At 37.9% G+C, this 23,209-nt stretch overlaps 1 protein-coding gene across 1 annotated transcript in view; it reads right to left on the bottom strand.

Annotated features, from left to right (window-relative positions):
- BRSK2 (BR serine/threonine kinase 2) overlaps positions 1-22,689 on the bottom strand; it is a 302,815-nt gene extending 280,126 nt beyond the window's left edge. Inside the window, 1 exon segment of the mRNA XM_056493648.1 lies at positions 22,270-22,689. Coding sequence (XP_056349623.1) covers positions 22,270-22,363 — 94 coding nt within the window. The 5' untranslated portion in view covers positions 22,364-22,689.
- Positions 22,690-23,209: the final 520 nt, after the last annotated feature.

A 23,209-nucleotide genomic window follows, 5' to 3' on the forward strand; every position in this document is an offset into this window, starting at 1 on the left:
TTCATTAATAATGGCTACACTTCAGATAAGATGAAAAGAAAAATATATTAATAAAATCAGTTTTGAGTGTTCCCTTCCAGTTTCCTTTCCTGAGCTCATTTGCTGTACGTAGCCCTTCCATTGGCCTCGTGTTTCATGGAAGTTTCAGCTAATGTTGTGACTACAAGAGAGTGGCCTCACACCTCTGAAAAGGAGTTCACATTGGTGAGAACTCATTTCAAAGATGAAGCATGATCAAGACAAAGCTTTATACTGCAACATTGGAAAATAACTCCGATAAGTTGTATCGGAATCTCATTAGAAGCAAATGCACCATTTGGTATACCAGACCAGTTAGATCTTATTTTTACAACCTTAAATCACTAGTTAAAAAATAGCATTATTGAGCAGTCGCATGTAATCCAGAGGTTGCTCTTCCCCACTGCTGAATCTAAATCATGATTCTCAGTTCTGATGACACAACCATTCTTCTTGAGCAACTGATTGCAATGTTGACACAAATGAGCATGACCTATTTTAAAAGTAAGTTGGAGAAGTTACTTCTGGAAACCAAAATACAACTTTCACTTGGCTTTCCATCTAGTACCATTAAAAAGTCAATATAAAAAGGTAATTATAAGTAAGAGAAATTTATTTTAATTAGAATAGCTTAAGACACAAGTGATGTATTGTATCCAGAAGTTTATTTGCAAGGTTTTGAACAGGCTTCCTATCAGCTTTCTTGCAGTTCTGTCAGCACAGCCTGTGGACAGTTCTAAGCAGCTCACACAAACACCTATTTCCTTTCAGCAACATCTTTTCTTTATTCTCTACAATGATGCGTCCATTTTCATTTTCTTCCTAAAGGTAACCAGGGGATAAAGAGACTGCAGGAGGCTCAGACACAGCACTTTGGTTTCGTGCTGTTTCACCACGATGTTTAACTCATTATGACATGCAGGATAGACATAGACCTTCTGATATGTAAGGTCATTCCTGAACCACAAATATTATTATCAGGAGTCTCAAAGTCCCTAAAATGTCACATCAGAAGGCATCTGTCACTAGTTAAGAGGAGCTGTGAGTTGTCATTTAAAGGTCCTGCTTCTTCCCTCATTGTCTACAAAAATTTCACAGATTAAAAAAATAAAGGCTAATAAATAAATCAAAACAACATACTCAATACCCAGGGTGGGCAGCAGGTACACAGCCTAAGCCATGCCTTACACAGACCCTGAATCCAACACTTCTGGGGGTTAGGGATCAAAACAAATGGGAGAGAAAGAGGGAGGCTGCTCATTAAATAATTATGGGTTTTAGTCTACATTGCTAAGTAAAAGAGTCACAGCATGTTCAGCAGATGCTACTGTGTAACACTAAATCCACTAAGATACCAGCATGTTTTGCTCTTTTCCCCCCTGCTCTACTTCACAAGCAGGATTTCCATTATCAGACAAGCATCCACTGAACAGCTGGACAGTTTGCCAGTTTTACAGCAATCAGTGATCACTGAACACAATAAGTTCTCTTCTCAAACCAGAAGCACCAAAACAATAATGATAATAATAAGCTCGAAGGGATGAAAAAAACCTCTTCAATCTACTCACATTTTCATACCCTTTTGGGGAAGCATGAAGAAGAATTATCTTCAGAATGTTTCCCCCCTCATTCAGGGGATATGGAGGAAAAATGCATTATTTGGTCTGTGGGTTTCTTGGTATTTTCAGTGAACAAATCAAAGAGAAAATTAAATCAGACATCAGCAGACCCCATTATACATTATGGAACATTATACTTAAAAAAATAAAAGATCCTTAGCTTCTATAGTGCACTGTCTTCAACTTCCAAAGTAGTTTGTGCAAGGCCCATTATCAACATTATATGTTACAAAATGGAAGTGTCAAGAAATGACTCTCAAAATCAGAGCTAACTAAAGAAATCAAACCTGCTCATGTCCAGCCATTTTCTAACCTACTTAGAAAGTCTTCCATGAATCAGCAAAGGAGAAATGGAGATGTGCATAAATGAGTCCCTTCAAACTTAATGTTTTAGCTTGGCAGAAATTTTATGGACCTGCTTTGACAAAAACCTCTTTTACAAATAGAGGAAGCAACAGAAGAAAATGCTACAAATCTCTTAACACCTGGATGCACCAGTCATGACTTTTTCAACCTTGGGATATTTCAAATACTAGCAGATTGCTACTGCTGAATTTTTCCCTGTGGTGACACTAAAATAGATCACCAGTACTACAGATCATGATACATCGAAGTTTGTGGTACACATTCTAGGTCTGGCATCAACATTTAATTCAGTTCTGAAAGGGTTAATTGGGAAATTTGATCCTTTATATTGCCTTAGGAAATCCACAGTACATCCCTGATTAATGTGACAGAATGCATCAGTTCATAAAGGGTGAAATTTACCCTTGCACTGTAGGCCAGCAGTAGACCGATACTTAAGTCTGACTTAAGCACTTAAAACAATGAAATATCAAAACCTGATAGAAAGACAGCATAACTGTAGATGAAATTTAGTGTCAATAAATGCATAATAGAAAGACTAATATGAAGTAGTAACATACATTTCTGGCTCCCAAGTTAACTGGAGTCATTCAAGAAAAGACTTATCATTACTTCAGACAGCATAATAAAAATATCAACTCAATGTGCAGAGGTAATCAAAACTGACAACAAAATGTTGAACAATCAAATCTAAAATTGTACTTGAGAATGAGATAATGCCAATATATAAATCAATTATCCATCCCAGGCTGGAATACTGACCTCAAGAATGCACAATAAAAATAGGTAACATTAAGAGACACTGAGTGCATAAGGATCATACTAGGATAGAATGAAACATCCAGACTGCCAGTTCTGAAGATCAGACTAGAAAGAGACATACTAGACAATGTCAGACAAACACAGGATGATGAAAGATAGAGATGATACATTAAGAATGCCCCCTTAATACCAGGATATGTGTTATCTTGACTAAATAAAAGGGAACAAAGTTTTCAACAGAGAAAGAAGGAAAAGGAGTAAAGGATTTTGATGTTCTTTTTATTCATTTGGGGCAACATAAAATCACATCTGTCCAAAGTACAGATGGATATTGGGAATTGACTCATATCCCTACGTTAAAATAAAAATCAACTGGTAATCTTTGACACATTCAGATAGAAGGCAATTACTAACCAAGATACCAGAGGCAAAAAAAAAAATAAATAAAAAATCCCACTACTGGTGAAGTCAGCTGCTACAGCATTTCTAAAACTGAGCACTGAACAAATCTACTACACCGTACTGTAACAAGAGAAAACACTGGTCTGACAAAAAAAAAAACTTGCTTTATCACAACATTCCTGTTGCACTCTTCAAGAACTAGACTGTCTAAAACTGACAGAGGTGCAGAACAGAGATAACCAAGACCCTTTTAAATTAGTAAATCCAGGTATCCTCCTGACCCATCACAGCAGTCTGGTACTTTCTTGCCTGGTTAGAAACTGCAGCATAGACATACAAATAGAACTAGGCTGATGGTGTGAAATGGCATGAGATTTTGGACAATGTCCAAGAAAAGGACAGGCCCTTTTACAGTTTTGCAGCTCACTCAGCAAAGTAGTAAGTATGTGGAACAAAAAAAAAAAAAAAAAAAATCGCTTTTCTATACTCACTCTCCTGAAATTCAAAGATGGTTAAACCTCAGACTTAAAATCTTACCTGTGGCCAAAAGTACCTCCGTTTAACTGCATGTGTTTCACCACATGACTCCTACCAATGGGTATAAATGTAAAATTAACAATTTTGGTAATTTTGATAGGTCTCCTAATGAAAATTAAGTACTAAAATTATGAAGTCTGATGTGGAGCAAGCTAACTACTGGGAAGGTACCAAGTTAACCTCAAATAAAGGACCATCCTTATTTTGTCAAGGATTTAATTCCAGCAAGGAGCTAAACAACTGAGTTCCCCTTCCTTACCACCTCCTGCTGCCAACAGTCAGACAAAACACACTTCATCATACAGATTTTTATTGAGCTCTCTTGAGACAAAAAGAAGTCATTTCTGGATTGAGGACAAGTGTAAGAATTCTAGGCCCAAAGTATCTAATTGTAGACATTTGCAGATAGCAAAGAACTAAGGCAACATCCAAGCTGTGGCTATTGTATCAACATAGAAATACATTTGTTATAAATCCAGAGATCACTTACCTAAAGAAAGTTTAAAAAAAAAAAAATCAAGGTTACAGAAAGGCCTTTTCAAAGACGGAAACAAATATGTACGTACCTCTTTGCAAAAAGAGTGGAAGTATCTAAAATTTCAGACACCAAAACCTTTCATAATGCATGCGGTCTTGTACTTCTGTCAAGTAGCAATGTTTGAAATAAGAAAATCCAACATCTAGGCCCTTTTCCAAATTTAAATTTTTTTATCTCTAGCCTTACACAGAAGGTCAAATCCATAATTATAGTCAGTCCAACAGCATGGAGTCCAAGGCTCTTAACCAAATAACATCACTTGAGGATCTAGCCCATAGTCACCAAATCTGAACTTCCAGTTACACTTAAAAAATAAATCAACTCCAACTGAGATTATGGGATACAAATCAGGCTGCTCCTGGAGTAGCCAGGTTAAACTGTGTTTCCTGTGAAGAAGTGGAAATCTAAAGTAAGACTCAATAGCCCCAGAGCTATTAAGCCATTTTAATAACAGCATAAGCAAAGCACCAATTTGCCTGTGGAGAGAGACAGACTCTGGGCTTCTTCATGATCTCACATATCCCACTTTTCCAGCATGTTATAACACTAAATACTCTTCAGTGTTTCATAATATGAGTGAGCTTACAGTCCATCACACTCTGTGGTGCTGAGCTTGCAAAGCAGCATGGATCAAGATCTTTCCATTCCGTTTGAAATCCAAGTCTGGATTGCTCCAGCTTGTTTTTCAACAGAGCAGTATTTTCAAATGCTACAGTTTGATTTTACAATGCTGCTGGCAAGGCTGGGAATCAAGCTAAATCCACATGCATCCAGCAGGATAAGTTGCCACAGGGAAAGAGTGAAAAATCAAAGGGTGAGCAGTAAGATGATCCTATACCACTGACTTGCTGAATGCCAAAGAATAAAGATTTAATGCAGCGCCAAAAAAGTTGTTTCCAATACTGTCAATAGTTGCTACTATGACAGAGATAGAAACACAAAACTGGAGAGAAAAAAAAGCTGCTGCATATGTATTATTTCCTTGTCACCCACTTACATTTCAATTACTAAATGCTTCTCTTCAGCAGTATATATCATTCTAAATAAGCTTCACAGCTGATAAGAGAAATCTTCATGGCGGGATTTTTTCCTGGTACAGCTTACAATCAAATCATATTTGACTAATATTTCTATCTATACCTTTTATTGCTTGTGGCCTAATCTTTGCTTGAGTTGTTTCAAGAGAGCAGCTACAAAATATCCTCACTTGAAACAGCTTTCCAGTATCACCCATTTGCTGACTTCAGTGTGGTGACTCCTATAAGGAAGTATGGAAGACAACAAGGTCCATAGTAGGATATCGTACTCCTCTGCTGTGACAAATTGCTGTAAATCCACATAAATGTCAATGAAGTACCAGAGATGTAACAAGAAACCATAAAAAGTGTAAAAAGAACATAGATTTGACCCATCATTATGTGAGAGCTTTCATGTAAAACAATCTCTAAACAAAACACGAATGGTATAAATCTGATGACCAGTTAGAATTTTAGACTCCCATGTTAAACAGCCTGTTACAACCCAAAACCACAGGATAGTGCTGGTTTAAGTCAACATTTAAATACTATTTTGCATATAAATTGCCTTGCCTTACACAACTTCCAAAATGTGGAGAAACGGCACATCTATCCAAATTCACAGCAAGACAAACATTGAATTGCATTGCAAAGGTCATAATACCAGGTGTATCCAGCCACAAAACCAGAACCAGGGCAAAGGTAAAGGAGTTTTAAACTATTTCCTTTCAAATCTCAGTATTTTTCCAAGTTAAGAGAACCAAATAAATTGCATATTAGAGCCAGGCTACTGACACTATAATCACACCTACTTTTGTTTATGTCAGGGAATAGTCTTGGTGATTTAATTTCTCCTAGGATGTATGTACAGCTGTGTTAGGACCAACACAAAAGTTTATCAAGTTCAACATTCTACCTGCAGCAATGGCCATAAACCACTTGAATTCATTTTTAGACTGGAAACAAACACATTTTGAGGTATTAATTAGAGAAAACTATTTAGAATAATCAATGGGGTGGAGGAGGACAACGTTCCTTTTTGAATTGAAATATGACTCTCTTTCACTTCATCCACAGCCTAGTAATTCGATTTTTGATTTATTTTTTTATTATTTTAAACCTCTGAACTACCATAAACTGTCAACAAAACAGGGTAAATTCAGGTTTTTTAAGAAGTTCATTTCCTTACTGAAGCTTTTGCACTGTTATTCTTTTGTGGATTTAGTTTAAAAACTTGTTTCCCTCTCCACTGGATGGCAGAAAGCTGTTCACTTTAGTCCTCTCACTGCCAAACTGACAAGCATGCTGAAGAAAGAAAAAAAAAAAAAAAAAAGAAGGGCCCAAGGTCTTTTTTTTTTCTTTCCTTGTCCTTTTTTAAAACATGTCTTAGTAGACAATAACCAATTTTTATTGGCCTTCAAAAAATTACCAGTAACCTACTGCAGCATGTGTTACAGTGCTATGTTTTAAATCCCAAACAGGAATCTAAATAAGCAAAAATTTAATCATGCTTTGGAGATTGTGGGTTAGGCAAGAATGAGTGATGCCTTAACCTCTCCTATTCTCCCAAGTTAACTGCAAGCATTAAAGGTCATAAATTGTCACTGCCCTTCTAATATATAAGCTACATGCACTGAGAGTTCTTGGCATGGGTCAGACTCTGCCCCCAAACTGTGCACTAGGCTAGACCTTTGCTTCCTGAGCGAGGAAAAACCAAGAAAAAGAGTCAAGACTTACACTCATAAAAGCATAATGGGTGTAATAACACTTCTGCATCATGTATCTCAGCTGGCACAAAGGTGTCTTGATAAGTTTCAGCAATTATACAAGTGACCTAAAGTATCACCAAGTAAGACCTCAAATTTCTATTATCTGCTATCCACAGCATTAAGTTAAACCAAATACTGCCAAGGGCTCATATGCCACAACCACTGTCCATCACTAAAAATAACAGAAGTTATTTTGTATATTAATGCTTTTTATTTACCGATCCCATTCTTTAAAACAAACCAAAAAAACCCCCAAAACAACACAGAAACCTAGGCAGTAACTTTAGTTTCACTTTACAGGCACACAGTAGGTTTCAAACACAACAGTCAAAAATCGGTACATTTTAAAACAACTAATCTTAACTGGAATTATTTCCCCTAAACCCTTCAGCATTCAATTGTTAACAAAACTGCATGTCTTCCTACAGAGTATTTACGCAGTAGCACAGTTGCAGATACAGCATGATTCTGACATTTACTGTAGTCCTGGAAAGGAAGCAAGCCAGATGCATCCCTGGCACAGCATTTATAATTTCAAAATTCATTTGCACAAAATTCTGGCTTATTATCTCAAAAACAGTAAGGAGCAATATTCTATTTTATCTGTTTTCTGAACTCCCGTTTTTACCTCTCAGAACATAATTTAGTACTTCAAAATAGGTCTTAAATAGGACTCCAGTTATAGCTAAATCTCATACTAGCAAAAGGGTAAATTTCACTCCTAGGGCACTGATGAGAAGATTCTCCTTCCCCGTTAGCCAAAATATCTTTTCCAGACAGTAACTTACAAGATGACTATCTTTAACGCCCCCTTAGGAACAGACTCCTAAGGTCATCCCTTTAAAAATTCTTTGATATTTCAATTTTCAAGTTCATCAGCAGCCTCCTCAGAAATGCCTGCATTCCTAACAGTCTAGTCTTCAAAATAACCCGGGAGTTGAGCCACCCACTTCTCACCGACCTATACCCTTTCCAGGCAGCAGTTCTGGGAGCTGAAACTTACAGATACAAAATCTGGTAAATATAGTTTGCCAAATAAGACTGCTGGTATTATCCATGGGGTTAATTTTGTAACCTTTCTTTGTCTTTTACATTCCACTTGCAAATTTAGGTGGGGGTGGTGATGAAGTGAGGACTGCAAAGGAAAAGAGAGAAGATATGGGATTATGTGGCAGCTTAATTTGAGGCATTTTTAAAGGCTTCTCTATCAGTCTATCTGAATCTCCAAAAATTACTTAAAAGGGAAAAAAAAAAAGGAGGAAAAAAAAGAAAAAAAAAAAAAACGCACACCACCAGAGGGCTGCTGCCTGCAGGAAAATGAAACTGCTGCATTTTAACACTGCAGTAGAATTCCACCAGCTCCACAGAGGCATAAATAAAAGTGGCCAAGTTATAAATCTTTTGTAACTAGAACACACAGAATCATACATAGTTTTACGCAGTGACATTTTGTTTGAGAGATCAGGGACAATTGCCCCTAAGGAAAGAAACAACAAAAGTCAGCATATTGTCAAAATGGGAATATCAAAGCAATTTTTCCATTTTATTAGATAGTTAGAATAACTTTTGTTTTAATAGTTTTAAATGCAGCCACAGAAATTTCAGCATTTATGTATCACTATTTCAATAATCAAAAGGAGAAGCTATGGAAGACTAATAGAGCACAAACAGATATCATCACCTGAACAGACCAGACCAGGCTGTATGGTCCAGTCCATCCTCAGGAGGTTTAGAAAAAAACAAACAAGAAACAAAAAATAAGCACGAGACCTAAATAGCAGGGTTATCCCAGGCCTTTTCATGATGCTTTTTATTTCTGAAAAAGTTATCTATGCTAGCTGGCTAACCCTGTCAGTTCCAAAAGGGAAGTCTGGAATTATCTTAGTTTAACAGTAGGGCATCAAAAAAAAAAAAAAAAGTTGTTTTACTAGTCGAAGGCTCCATCCCAAGTCAGTGACTGAGCCTGTTAAGGCCAGTGAACACTACATAGTTATTGTTTCTGAATAATCTGCCTTACAACTGCAAAATGACGTCAACAGACCCTGTATTGTACACATCTCTACTACTACACTTGAAGCTAAGAAATGTCCCAGCCAGGACTCTGTAGCATTTTAGAGATCACAAGAGTACAAATAGTGACCCAATCCTTTGAGAAGTTCATACCTTTAATCTAAGGAACCTTGAGAGTACAGAATAGTCTTGCACAAGAAAATTAGAACTCTACAGGATCAAGCAGAAGGTTGGTGTTTTGTGTACACACACACACACAAAACCCAAACCAATCCTGAAATGAAGTCTGCCATACAAAAAATGTACAATGTATTATGTATAAAAATGCTCAGCTTATCCACATCTGAGACATCATATTGATCTATAGCTGATGCAGAGTTTACCAAGAGACCAAAACAAAGGCACAACTGCTACAAGTAAATAATAAAGTAAAAGATGGGGGAGACAGGACTTGTACATGGGAAACATTCTTAGGTGCTCTGCTTCACTTGTCGAACCTTCACTGCCCTCTGTTCGTAGCTCTTCTTGCCAGAAGAGAACAGCACTACCCACCAGGGCTAGAATTCCATCTGTGACTGCAAGTTACACGTATCCTTTGATCCAGATCCTTGGTCTTGCCATGTGTTCAATCCCCACCATTTCAATGAGAAGAAAAAGCCCTAGAGCACATGAGTTTCTCCCCTCTGATGAACTCTCTAGTTCACTCAAATTGCAGTAGAGCCGATACTTGAACAGTAAATGTTATGTCAATTTTGCTAGTCTAATCAAGGTTGCTATGAATTCTTGTGAAGCAGTCCACAGCCCACCTGGCTCCACAGAGCCACAGGCACCAAAGCACTGAGGATAAATAAGAATTGGTGGAGCTAGGGAGGCTTCGCAGCCATAACTCATCTAATTCAGTAATGATGACAGCATTAAGAACACAGATCCAGAAACCCTGCCTATTTTTGCAGCATTTTGTCTGAGCAGGACAAGGCACCTGTCCCAATCATACTAGTAGCCTGGTTGTTCCTTTCCTTATAGCAAAGATGTAGTAATGATAAATGCAAGGACATTTTCTCCATCCTGAAACTTAATGCAGATTGGTTAGGTAATTTGAGTACAGGTATGTATGGAATACCAAAGAAGAATTATTAAAACATTTGCTTGCCTTAATTTGTGTGTTAGCTGAGCAGACAGACTTCTGCTTTAAGGATGAAATATAGTAATTTGTAAAATGCTGGGCCTGTATTTTCAGTTTGAATTGAATTTGCTTACAGTATCATTCCACTTAGTGCTCTAATTTGCTTGAATATTCACTGCAGAGATGTATTCCTAGGCTGTTCTTAACTAGAACACTGCCAGAGGTCTGCCTCTGCTGCCATCAATGAGAGGTTTGCTCATGAGTCAAGCTCCCCTCTCAGATAAATGTGAGGAAGGCCTTGAAGTCACTGAGACTGCACAGATGTAACTGAGTGGGGAATTTGCCTAAGTAATGTCTTCATCACAATTAGGAAACAACCAGAAGTAAAAGAGATGTAATTTCATAAATATGAGCAATGAAACAAACCACAGACCCAGAAGAAAAGCAGCATGGGACAAAACCCAGAAACTCTAGGACAGATCATTCTTTATTGTCAATGGTTACTGATTTTAATCTAGCTTTACTGATTTACATGAATGGGAAGTTTTGGGGGAAAAGGGTAGATTTAATTAGCTTCAAAGGCTAATGACAAACTTGAAGGCTGGTGCCCACAAAGTGTAAGGAATCTTAAAAGCTGTGCCACTCATAGCTGTGTCTTTACAAAAAAACAAATACTTGGGTTTAATAGGGCGATAGTGCCTGCGCCACTGCCAAGTTCTAATATAATACTTGGCTTTGTCTTTGGTGACGATTCTGTACAGACAGGCATTGCAAACACACAAACGGCTCTCAGTCTTCCTCTCAGCTTTCTGCAGGAAAGGACTACTTCAAATACTGCCACTGTACCAAAATGGATACATGGAGGAAATACAGAGAGGGCTCCCTTCTTCCCACACTCCCTGAGCACTGAGCTCAGCTTGCAAACAGAAATGACCAAGTTCAAGTCTCCATTGCCCTTGCTTTGCACTGCTCCAGCAGCAGCAAGTAGGCAGCAATCCAGCCTGCCAAACTGTATGGGGATTCCCTCAGCATTAGGGAATCATAATGTGCTTTTAGCACCACCTTTTCCTTCTAACTATGTTATAAGAATCTTAGCCAAGGTGAGGGCAATATCTGAGAGCAGCTGTATTGCAACAAACTCGATCTGCCATAGCAGCATTTCATGGCACTCAGAACCAAGTGAAGATTAGAGAAGCTATGCTGTTTAGGACAGCTTTCTGTTAACCTGATTTTTGAAAGGAAATAAAATTTAAATGTTTAGGCTGTCTGTCTGCAATTCCCCCATAATGTCAGAACACATTATCAAGTTCCAACCAAGTCTGAAAGAGCAAGGGAAGTCTCTGAGATTCTACAAATTTAATGGAAAGTACTGAATGTCCATGGAAAAAAACCTAAGAGATTCAAACTATCACTCCCACTACAGAAAGCTCACTTGTGATTTAATCCTTAATGCATTTCAAGAGAAAGAAAAAAAAATGGACAAGCAGCAGAGACAGCTCCAAATGAGTCACAAACATTGTCTTCACCTAGTCCAAGAGAAAAGGAACAGAGAAAGAGCAGGAGCAGCAGGGAAATATAGAGTACAAAACAGAGTTCCTTAGTTACACAGTTCATGGAGCAATTTACAGTTTAGCTGCACAGGATAACACAGAATAAGCAGAAGAGTTGAGGTTAGAAGTGATCTCTGGAGATCATCTAGATCAGCATGCTTGGTCAAAGTCAAAGTGGCTGCTCAAGGCTTTGTCTAGTCTGGGTTTGAATAGATGCAAGGAAGGAGACTTCCCAACATCCCTAGGCAACCAGTGCCAGGTGCAACCCACTCTCACAGTGGAGGAGCTTCTTCCTATATTTAAACAGAACTTCCTATTCACACACAAAGGCCTGACTAGGATTAGTTCCTTAGCATGAAAGGGATTACATGCAGATAATGTAACACAAATTATCCTACCCCGCAGTTCACAAGCTAGGCAAGACACATGAAATGTGGAAGAAAAAAAATACACCTATGAGAGAAAATAATTCTCCCATGGACACAGAGTGCATCAATATTAATTTCTCAAAGACAAAGCATTTTGTATAAGTAGGAGACAACCATAAAAGTACCATGTTTTTCAGTCTATCATGACCATACAGTAAAGAAAAAAAAAATCTGATGATAATGCTTATTTAGATACAGGCTATGCCCTTGAGTATTTCTATCAGCTCTTCTAGCAGCAAACATGAACCTATTCAAATAGGGCCTAAATAATTAAGGGTCTCAGCCTTGGAACTATAACATCCACAGAAATTTTCTGAAAATACCTTCCTAGAGTCTTAATTAATTTTCTCTAAAAAACTGCATCTGTAGAAAGAGCCAAATATCTGTCTAGCAGCCTCTAAAATTAGGATGACAATCCTTGGATCCGTTTCCATTTTGAAGAGGCAAGGTAATGTCAAAGTTTAAAACAAAGATAAACAAAAAAAACCCAAAAGCAACCAAAAGAAAAACCAATCAACCAAAAACCCCACACAAATGCCTACCAAAAAATCAGATGATGAGGACTTCAAAAAGAAAAATGTAGACCAAACCTGAACCTGCTGCCAGCAGGTTTTCTCAACATGACAGCCAAGCTACTCATCATTTAGAATCTGAAAATACAATGAGAGCTTTGTAATAGAATACTGGGAGAGATTAAGAGATCCCAGTACGATAAAAATCTTAAACAGTCAAATCCATTCCTCAGTCTTTGGGACAAGTCACATTTATTAAAAGGAATTCACACAATCACTGAATGAAACTCATCCAGGGCAAATGGCTGGCACGATAAGTAACCCAATCCTCTGCTGGCAAACAGTCAGCAAAAGACATCAGAAAATTTTTAGCATCCCACACAGTACATTTAACACCACAAAGATTTGGGATATGAAGTCTTATTTTCCCACTTAAACTTGTGCTTTAAACAAAACATTAGTCTTAGCAAAGTTATACTAGATGAGCCCAGACTTCATCAGAGCAGGACTTTTTTTTTTAATAGGATTTTTAAAAAGGAAATTGTACATCTGCAGCTTATGTTCAGTTGCAAATATGTTCTTGAAGGTCCCTCCTCCTCATAAATTATATTCCTTTGGTGTGGCTCATCTTAGACCAAAGCAACAAAACAATCACTTTTCCAATAGGAGTATCTGTGTAGAAACCTAGTATCCACACTACTAGCCACATATAAAATGATTAAGAAAAAGAATGAAAGAAGATAAAGAGCCAAGCAATTTCATCATCATTCCCGCTGGGTCAGTATGAAGACCTGGTACATTCTCATTTGCAGTTGCTGTTCCACTTTGGCAGACTGACATATAATAGTTCTAAGAGCAGGCTTTAGACAAACAGTAAAAAATTAACATATTTTCGGTCCAGTCCAGTTTGCTTCTTACAGAAGCTCTTCACTACTTCTCCTCCATTACTTCTGCTGCAGTCAATAATGCTTTTAATAGGTAAAATACAAGGGGAGTCAGTTTATGGCATTTAAAGCTGAACACACAGAGGAATGACACTGCAAAAACAGAGTGCGTTAATACATAGGTGTTAAAAAATATATGCATTACCACACTGATTTCTTTTCTCCCACATTAAGCATATAGTGCAAAAGACAGCAAATCAAAATTGCAAAAGCCTCAGGATATAAAGACAGCATGTTGTTTTGTAAGTAGAAGCAGAGAGCCAGAAAAGCACTTACTAAATGGATGCCTGAAAACAGTCTTCCTTTAAAAAAAAATAAAAAATTAAAGGTAAGTACTTCACTATTGTAACTATTATCATGTCTATAATTCCCACATAGTGTTGGAACATTAAAACAAGAAAGAAAAATAGATAGTCATTGCACCCCACCCTAAGCCACCTGACAATGATTTCTCTCCTCAATATCCCCCTACACCAACCATTTGATGTCAGTTGATTTGCAAATCTCAGTGCAAAGTTTTCACCAGCAATAATCTCCTTTTGTCAGTAGCTGGCAAGTAATCTACTTTCTTCCAAACTCCTTAATAATCAAATTCCTGATTATCAATGGGTGGATTATTAAATAAAACACTGAAAAGCACCCTGTTATCCGATGTGAGGTACATAAAGCATGGTCTGTTCCAGTTTAACCTTACCCCATCCCAAATAAAAAATGTTTATGTGGAAAAAAAAAATTAAAAGTATTCCTTGTCCTTCTAAGCAAGCAATAACCTTTATGGAGGAAGCCAAAGGAGGTACGACAAAAGTCTAAAAGCCAGAAACTCCTTGGCACAGCCACAGGGCACAAAGCAGTAAGCTTGGCCATCAGAACTCCATGAAAGAGTTACTTAGGGCAGCTTTAGGGCTGCTTTATATCAGCTGGCCTGATATATCTCTGTGGCCTTCAGGAAATAATAAAATCATTTCCTCAAAATAAAACCAAGAGCACTAACAATTCAAGGGAAGTGTCCTACTCTACCAGCTCCAGCATTGAACATGCATCAGCCACCTGCACCAGCCTGAAGGTTACTCTGCCCTCTAGGAAGGCAGCAGTACCACTAGCAAGAGAATGTACCTGGATTTGCTTAAACACACACCATCATTTACCTTCTTTGTCCACATTCCTTTCTGTCCTTAGTCTCATGACACACTTGCATTTAATAGCCTTTAAAAAGTTTATCCCAAGGTCACTGCAAAAGAAGGAGCACATTCCTGTTTATACAGTCCACAGGACAATTGCACCCTTTTAGGTATCTCTGCCACAAATGACACATCCAAGAACAAAATGCTTGTTGCTACATCACTAGCCAGTAAGGCACGTCTATGAAAAGAACCAAAACAAATTCTGCTGTTTGACCTAAACTCCAGTCAAACGCAACTTTCAAAAGCTATGAAGCAATGGAAAAAGTCTTCTTGGTAATTTTCTTAGTGTGCTTTTTAACATATTTTTATTAGTAATGCTTCTAGTCTGTAAACATAATTAATTAATAAAAATTTTATACTCCTGTTCAAAATTAAATGCCGAATAAGTAAAATTAAACTGGATGAACAATATTAATATGCTCTAAAAGTAGGCATTTTAAATCAAGTTTAATCTGGTCACAGACTTTCTGGAAAACTTGCATGGATGCTCATAGTAATCATGTCCAAACTGTCCAGGAAAACCGAATTTTTGGTTTGAACTTGCAAACATCTGTGTTGGAAGTGCTTACACAATGATCCAAGCAGAAAGCAATTCTCTTATGCAATATAGCTAACAGACTATATTCAAGAGTACAATTCAAATCTTTGAATACTGCATAACTGCAACCAATCCATAAGTGAGGTAAAGACAGTTGGGGAAAGGAGATATAAATAGCTGTTTGCCAGAAAATCTGAAACAAATAAGGATTTAAAGGAAATCACTCTGCATTTGCAGACACTGCAGATGAAGATGGTTCAAGTTCATTAAGAACACTATTTACAACAAATTATTCATGTTATTCTACAGATCATTATGGCTGTTTTGTAGAAAAACATAATGTTTATGCATGAACTGGAAATGGAACAATCTCCTCATATTCCATAAGCAGAATGAACAGCATTATTGACTAGGATTGCTAAACATCTTGGGCTTGTGTAAAAAAAAAAAGCCAAACAAAAACCTGAAAATTTCTTTGGGATATTTCTTAATAGGACAATCCCCAACAAAAAAAAAAAAAAAAAAAAAACCAAAAAAAAAAAACCAAACCAAACCAAAAAAAAAAATCCACCCTTATAATTTATCCTGGACTTGATGATCCTTCTACTGAAGTCAGCTCAACTTAGAATATGGACTAATTACAGTATCTTAGCATTTGAAGAGGACCACTACTTGAGAATTCAATTATGTCTCTGCCTTCACTGCACCTTAACAGAAATTTACATCCAAGCTACCACCTCATCTTACTATGACTGCTCTCCTATGTGCATAATAAAGTCCTCATGCAATGTCTTTTACTTCAGAAAGTATTACTTCCAAACTTCTCATTTCCCTTCAATTTTTTTTTCTGAAAGCTGGAATTCTTACACCACCTATCTTTTGTCCTGTATTACCTACCTGCTAATTTTTAGGTGTGTATTGCATTTATTATTGTCATCGCAACTACGGTTTAACTCTTTAAAGTGCACAATATTAAAGACGTCCCAAAATGTAATGGACTAAACTTATGGTATATTGAAAAACATTGCAATGCTGGAGAATCCAAAACATACACTGACTGCTCCACTCAGTTTACAAAAGGAATTATAAGAACCTACATAAAACACTACACTTCATCTTCTCATAGAACCACAGATTTTCTAGAGATCAAAAGAATTTCTCTCAAGAGGTAAATTTTAACAAGAAGTTTTTTCATTTCTTCAACCTCTCTCCTTACCCTAATGTAGTTCTTCTCACGGTGGCAGAACAAAATGACATTGGGACAGTGACAAAAAGTAGGAAAGTACTTGAACAGTGCAAGAATTCTATTTGTGAAATCAGTGCTTCCATAGCTCCTGATGGCATCTGAAATGTATATAGTCAGTCCTACTCATTTGACAGTATCTGAATTTTAACAACTCTTGAGTGATAAAGCTTACTGTGCTTTACAAAGAAAAAAAAAAAATAATTCAGAGCCTGCTGCTGTTTCCACAAGTTCATAATAATTGTGCTACTCATATTGAGGTAAAAGACTAATGGCATGCCCCTACAAAGTTTTCAGAAGAATGAAAGTTAAAAATAATTTTCACTGCATTAAGCAAACAGGAATTTTATAATTCAAACAACAGACAAAACAAAACAAATAAAGTGAGTGAAAGTCATAAAAGGGATAGCTGAATGTTCCAGTTCACACAAGCAGTAGGGCAATACTAGTTTACTTCAGTCAGTAAAGCAGGCAAACAGAACTTTTGAAAAAGTTAAAGATATATAAACTTAAGAAAGATCAAACCTCTCAAAACTTGTAACCATTACTTGATAATCCATCAAATGTGAGTCACTATGACATAACCTTCCTTGGGAAAATTTCATTCTTAAGACCTCTACTACCTACAGTATTGCTTGCAGTATTTATTTCAATGATTACAAATTCAACATTTAAGTCTTCACAGACTATCATGAGGAAGAGTATGGGTTCACAGTGCTTTGAAAGAAACTTTCATAAGGAAAACAAAGTATATGTCTGAAAATACTATTAGGATATATACTGGTTTGTTGTTTGCTTATGTCTTTAAAAAGACCATGAGGAAAACTGAAATTATTTACACCTCTTACAATGATATATTCATCAAGACAGCTAAATGGAAGAAAGCTGTACTCCTTAGACTGTCTAGATCCAATATGCTGGGTTTGAAAAAAAATTATAGCAGTATGAATGAAGAGGATAGACTTTGTTTAGCCTACTTACCTAAGGAAACCAGGCTTCTGCGACCACATTGACTACCCAATATTCCTTGAATAGAGCTGAAGTTTCAACCAAATTTGACAGAGACAAATGAAAAAAATTAATAAATTTCTGTTTCTGCCAGTGTCATGGATGGTTAAGGCTGTAAAGAAAACATCCTGTTAAAGCTCTCACTGAATAAAAGGCTATTAAATTCACTAAGACCCAAATTTAAGGATTTCTGTTCTTACATAACCAAGCAGCACACTGCTGAACACCTCGCTCATGGCTCATATATAATTAACATGTTATACACCAAAATAGCTGTAAGCTATATGGGATGCAATGCAGAAAAGGGAACCCCTACACTTTTTGTGAAGGTCAAAGTGCTGTGAGTTTCAAGCATGACTTGCTGTACCAGGCTTAAAACAGAATAAAATGAACATAACAAAATGGATAAGCAACATTAAACTTCCCATGAAGTTTATCTCAATGTGAATAGAGTAACTCCCACTTAGAACCAATGCCTTATTGGTTCTAAGATAAGACAAATCAGCAATTTAGAAATTTCCACTAGGCATTGAACTGGTGCCACAGCAAACAATGATCCCGATGCCTATACAGTGTCTGTCAAATGAAAATACATAAAAACCCTCCAGAATGCTGAAGACCTTCTCAAGAAATACTACAGCTCCTCATCTTTGCAATCATTAATAAATATTCACTACAGTCAGTTTGAATTACTGTTAAGAGTTTTAAGGGTGAAACAGGGGTTAATGAGGCCGAAAGAAACACAAGAAAGAGATAACTGTGGAATTCTTAAAAAAAAAATAGAGCAAGGAATGCACAAGAAGCTGGTTTCATGTAAAATTAGTGGTAAATTAAGAAAACCTATACTTAAACCTATAACACTGCTTCATGATCGGGTGTGACTGGGGCTTCTCAACGCACACTGTTTCCATGTGTGTTACTGTAACAGGACACACATCCTTTGCTGACTACCGTTAATTACAATGACAACCTCCTACAATTAACTGTAAAAGAATGTACCAATGAAACTGAGATAAACCAGCCTTTCCCCACACACCCATATGTATACACAGCAGTGATTATTTTTTACATTGGCAGTTCTGTAAAATATTTTTTTGAGTACAACAATTAAGATTCTGATATCTCTTGTACTGTTGCAAGATCATTTACACAGAGATTCCATAAGCTATTCCACCAGATGACATCAAGAAGAGGTGCTCAAAATTCAACCTATTACAAAAGCAAACCATCTTGCTACAGTATTCAAATGATATGTTAAATTATTATGTTGCATAATTAAAAATAATTTTTGTCCCTCTATCATTCCCACTAGCAGCAAAGACCTAAGCCCAACCATTTTTCACTGCTGCCCCATGTAGCCCCCTTCCAACTCCTCTGCCTGAGAGGCCCTAATCCTCTCTTTGTGGCATCGGTCACCCTCGGCAAGCGTGACGCACCAGCCCAGAAGGCTGCTCAGGACAAATTTTGCATATCTGATCAATCAACACTTTCAGTTGTTACCCATCAATTTGAACAGAAGGCTTTTCCCTGTCAGTTTTGCCCACCCACAGCCAGATGTCACCAGGTTCCACTGATGTCCCAGATACCACAACTGGACCTCTCTGCAGGGACAGTAGGTTGCTGCTGGTAAACACTTTTTTTTTCTTTTTCAGCATTTAAGGTGGCACGAACTTCACATAGAGGAAGCCAAAGAGAGTTCTACCTACCATTCAGTTCTCCCTCCATGGCACCCTCTCTAAGTCTGCTCTGAACTACAAATGAACCCTCACTCCTCCCCAAAACTCCTTCTTCTGATGTCAGTGAAGACAGGTAAGAGTGATTAATATGTTTGTATAATGCAAATGTATCCAAGAGAAAAGCTTGACCTGCCTATCTGAAATAACTTTATAGAGCCAATAATTTGTTATTCCAAATAAAAGTGATGAATGCGAAGATCACTGCAAAATGGACAGGACTTTGCAACAAAACTAATGCTTCTTTCTATTCACTATTTCATTCTGCCAGATTTTTCTTCTCACTCTTCCTCATCCCCTTCGAAAAAAAAATTCCAAGACATCACCTCCTGATCTTCCAAGCTTCAAAGTCAAGCTCTAAACAAATGATTGCACTCACAACTTCCTTCACCTATAAGCCACTGCAATCAAATGCCAAGATATACAATATACTATGGTGAATCAGGCTCTCTTACTGCACTGCTTGTCCTCCCCCTAAAATGCTGCAGGTTGCCTGCTTACCCTCCAAAACAAACAGGATGAGGATGAGCTACATGCCACACACTGGTTATACCATTCTGCATGCTCCCAAATGTGATTAGCACAGAAAATGCGAGAAGACCAGAAGGCATCTTTCCATATTTAGCCATGTATGTTTAATACTGAGTTAGTTTTCACCTCAGTGCATTATTCCATTAATCAAGGGTGGGTATAACAAGGGAGACACAGACTGACATCAGCTACTTTCAAGATCTCTCTATCTGCTTCCCCCAACTCCAGCTTCTATGACACCATGTATTGTGCATTTCATGTGCATTCATGTGTGCAAACAGCAGAGACTTATCTATAAAGATCAGTTATACGGTAAAACTGCAAAAGGAAACTTTCACCCTTGTCCAGCTGGTTGAGTAACTGCAGAGGCCAACAGCAGCAAGCCTCTAAATACATCCTGTTCTTCTCTCTCCACCCCCACGTCTCTAATCACTTAGGAGGAAGATAGGAAGATTAGCAGAGAGGAAAAAAACATAACCAAAGCTGCAGATAACCCTTTAGGACCACAATGTCAGGCTATAAGAACATGGAGCAAAAGGTTAATGCAGCTGTATTTTCAGGAATCTCAGGCACAATTGCATTTAAAGGGGAGGGAGGGGTACTGAGAAGGTGAGAGAGAGAAAAAAAAGGAAATGGTGATGAAGACAAAAATGAATTTGCTATCTACAGCTGGCTCTTTGATCACCTGGAGTATGCAGGAAAGGATTACCAGCAGAAATAGGGCAGTTTTATTAACAATACATCACAATTTTTCTTATAGGATATTTTCATTACCATCATCAGAACAGATTTTAGTAAGAACACAGCTGCAGAAGACTCACTGAGCTATGCAAAGGATAAAGGTGGTAACCAAAACAGTGATAGAGAACTACCTTTAGCAGCTGATATACTGAAGAGATATGGAAAAAAAAAAAAAAGAAATATAAATAAAAGTCACTTCCACTAGAAGACAATGTCATCCTCATCCATGTCTCTGAACGGTTGCTATGGGGTTGTGAAGAGGAGGGGAAGGATGGGGGGGAGGTTATAATCAATCATCTCAGAAGAGCATTGCTTCTTACAGAGAAAGATCTGGATTTTGACTGTGTCCCTAAGAAAATTGCGGACTGCAGAGCTGCTGCCACGCAGGGCAGTGAGGAAGCAGGCAGAGCAGAGGCAGCAGCTGGGGATGGAAACGCCTATTAAATCCTTTAGACAACAGATGGGCAAAGCTCGGCTGGGTTATAAAAAAAAAACACACCACAATGCATCATGTTTTATTGTCCCACCATAATGAACAACACTTAACACCCACATGCCCAAAGAAGCCCCCCCTATGGCTGATCTTGCCCCTTCCCTAAATTATAATATCAAGTCTCAATCCACTTTTCGGGGGATCCCAACCCAATGAATTTGCCAGAAGCCATTGCTTATTGCACCTGTTACTAAAAATAAAAAATATTTAAGAAGGAAGGCATTTGGGCTTCTTTTTAAAGGTTTTTCTTCCAATTAATACTCCCCTGCCCTTGAAGTGAATATGCTATCCAAGCAAGCAACAGTAAGTCCAGATCTTGAACGCATTTAGGGGATCTAATTATGTCATGTAGGGCAGAAGCACCTGCTCACTGCTAATTCCCTCCACTCGCTTTCCTCTTTTTAATATTTCTTACCATTGTTCCATTCAGGAAAATCTGCTGGGGGCGAGTTTCATAAACAAGCTTTAAGAAAAATAATTAAATAACCTCCCTTCCCCCCTCTCAACCCCTCCTACAAAAACACAGCATAACCAGAATGAATTCTGCCACTGATTCTCTATTTTTCTTTTATTTCAGACCCTACCCACAAAAACCACCAGCCCATCCATCCATATTTGCTAAATACCCACAGCAGTCAGTGCCAGAGACATACTGTACATATTTCCACCAACCCCCCCCCAACTGCACCTTAAGGACTACACCCTTTTCAATCATGATGTCATGAAATACTGCTGGTGACTCCCCCACTACCACCACCACCACCACCTCCTCAGTACTACAGGCTGTGAACCTTTAATTTCAATATAATTTGATTAAAAAGAAAAATGCTCCTAAGTAGGGCAGTGAAGAAACGGATGTGAAAATTCACCACCAGCAGATCATCTATTTTTTTCCTCTGCATGCACTCTGGCTGTCATCAGAACAACACCCATTAGTAGGAGTAATGAACATAAAGCATCCTGGGCTTTTTTTTTTTTTCTTTTCCTTTTCTTTTTTTAAAAAGAAGAAAATAAATTTTTAAAAGGAAGAAAAGAAGGAATTAAAATGAAAACTAAAAATAATTAAAGACCAAAATCCCCTATGAATATTATCTTCACTGAAACAGCAAATGGGAAAGCCTGAACCCTCAAACACCCTATCCCCAGCACCTCAGTGGCTGCTACAGCACCTTCCCTCTAGCACCGGTGCTGCTGCAAAAGAACCAACCTGTCTGTCCTTTTCCTAGGGTTTTCTCCAAACGATAGGGTCCAACATATTGTGCATGTTGAGCTCCGCTGCCTTCTTTCCCTGTTGATGTCATTTCTACCTGGATCTGTAATTCTGCAATGTGTATGTGCTGATGAGCTGGATTTTCTCTCTCTGCAGCTCTTTAAATTCCCACTTTGCAGCTGTGCAAGCAAAGCACTCTTTTTCTTTGCTTTAGTCCCCTTGGTTGCAGATTTTCGTCTTCCTCCTCTTTCTTTCCTCTCTCTCTCACGTGCTTGTTTTCCCGCTGGGTCTGCTTGGGACGCTGAAAGACGAAGGAGTTGTTTTAGTGTTCAAAGAGGGGGATCTACGATCCAAGCCCAAGGAGCATGATGCTGGTGATCCGAGCTCCGCACGCCTTGTTCTCTCTAGGAGCTGTTCAAGGGAGAGCCAGAGCAGGAGCAGCGGAAGAGCCGGGGCCCGCAGCTCTGAATGACATTAAAAGCAGCCAATCCCTTCGCCCCCCACCTTCTTCTCCCCTCCTCCTTCCACTACCTTTTCTTTTCCATCAGCAGCAGTTGCTGCCTCTGCCTGCTACAGAGCATCATGACCAATGGCAGCAGCAAACACCTAAGTTCATCAGCCTATTGATAAGGCACAATTAAATATAATTTAATGTGTATATTAATTTAAGACACAAACACACCGTTCTTTTTTTTTTTTTTTTTTTTTTTTTTTTTTTTAATCTCTGAATTCTATTCCACTATGCAGCTGCAGTTCTGGATTATTAAAGAAAAGGCAAGATTGTGGTAGGAAATAGGAGAGAGGAAAAAAATCTACTTCTGAAAATGAACTTGGGAAATTATTTGATTCTGTTTGATTCTGGTGGACCAGAGAGGAGGCACTACTGGGGGTTTTATCCTTTATAAAAAACCTTGGAAAAAGAGGGGGGCTGTGGGGG

The sequence above is a fragment of the Oenanthe melanoleuca genome, chromosome 5, assembly GCF_029582105.1.
Source record: "Oenanthe melanoleuca isolate GR-GAL-2019-014 chromosome 5, OMel1.0, whole genome shotgun sequence".
Taxonomy (NCBI): Eukaryota; Metazoa; Chordata; class Aves; order Passeriformes; family Muscicapidae; genus Oenanthe; species Oenanthe melanoleuca.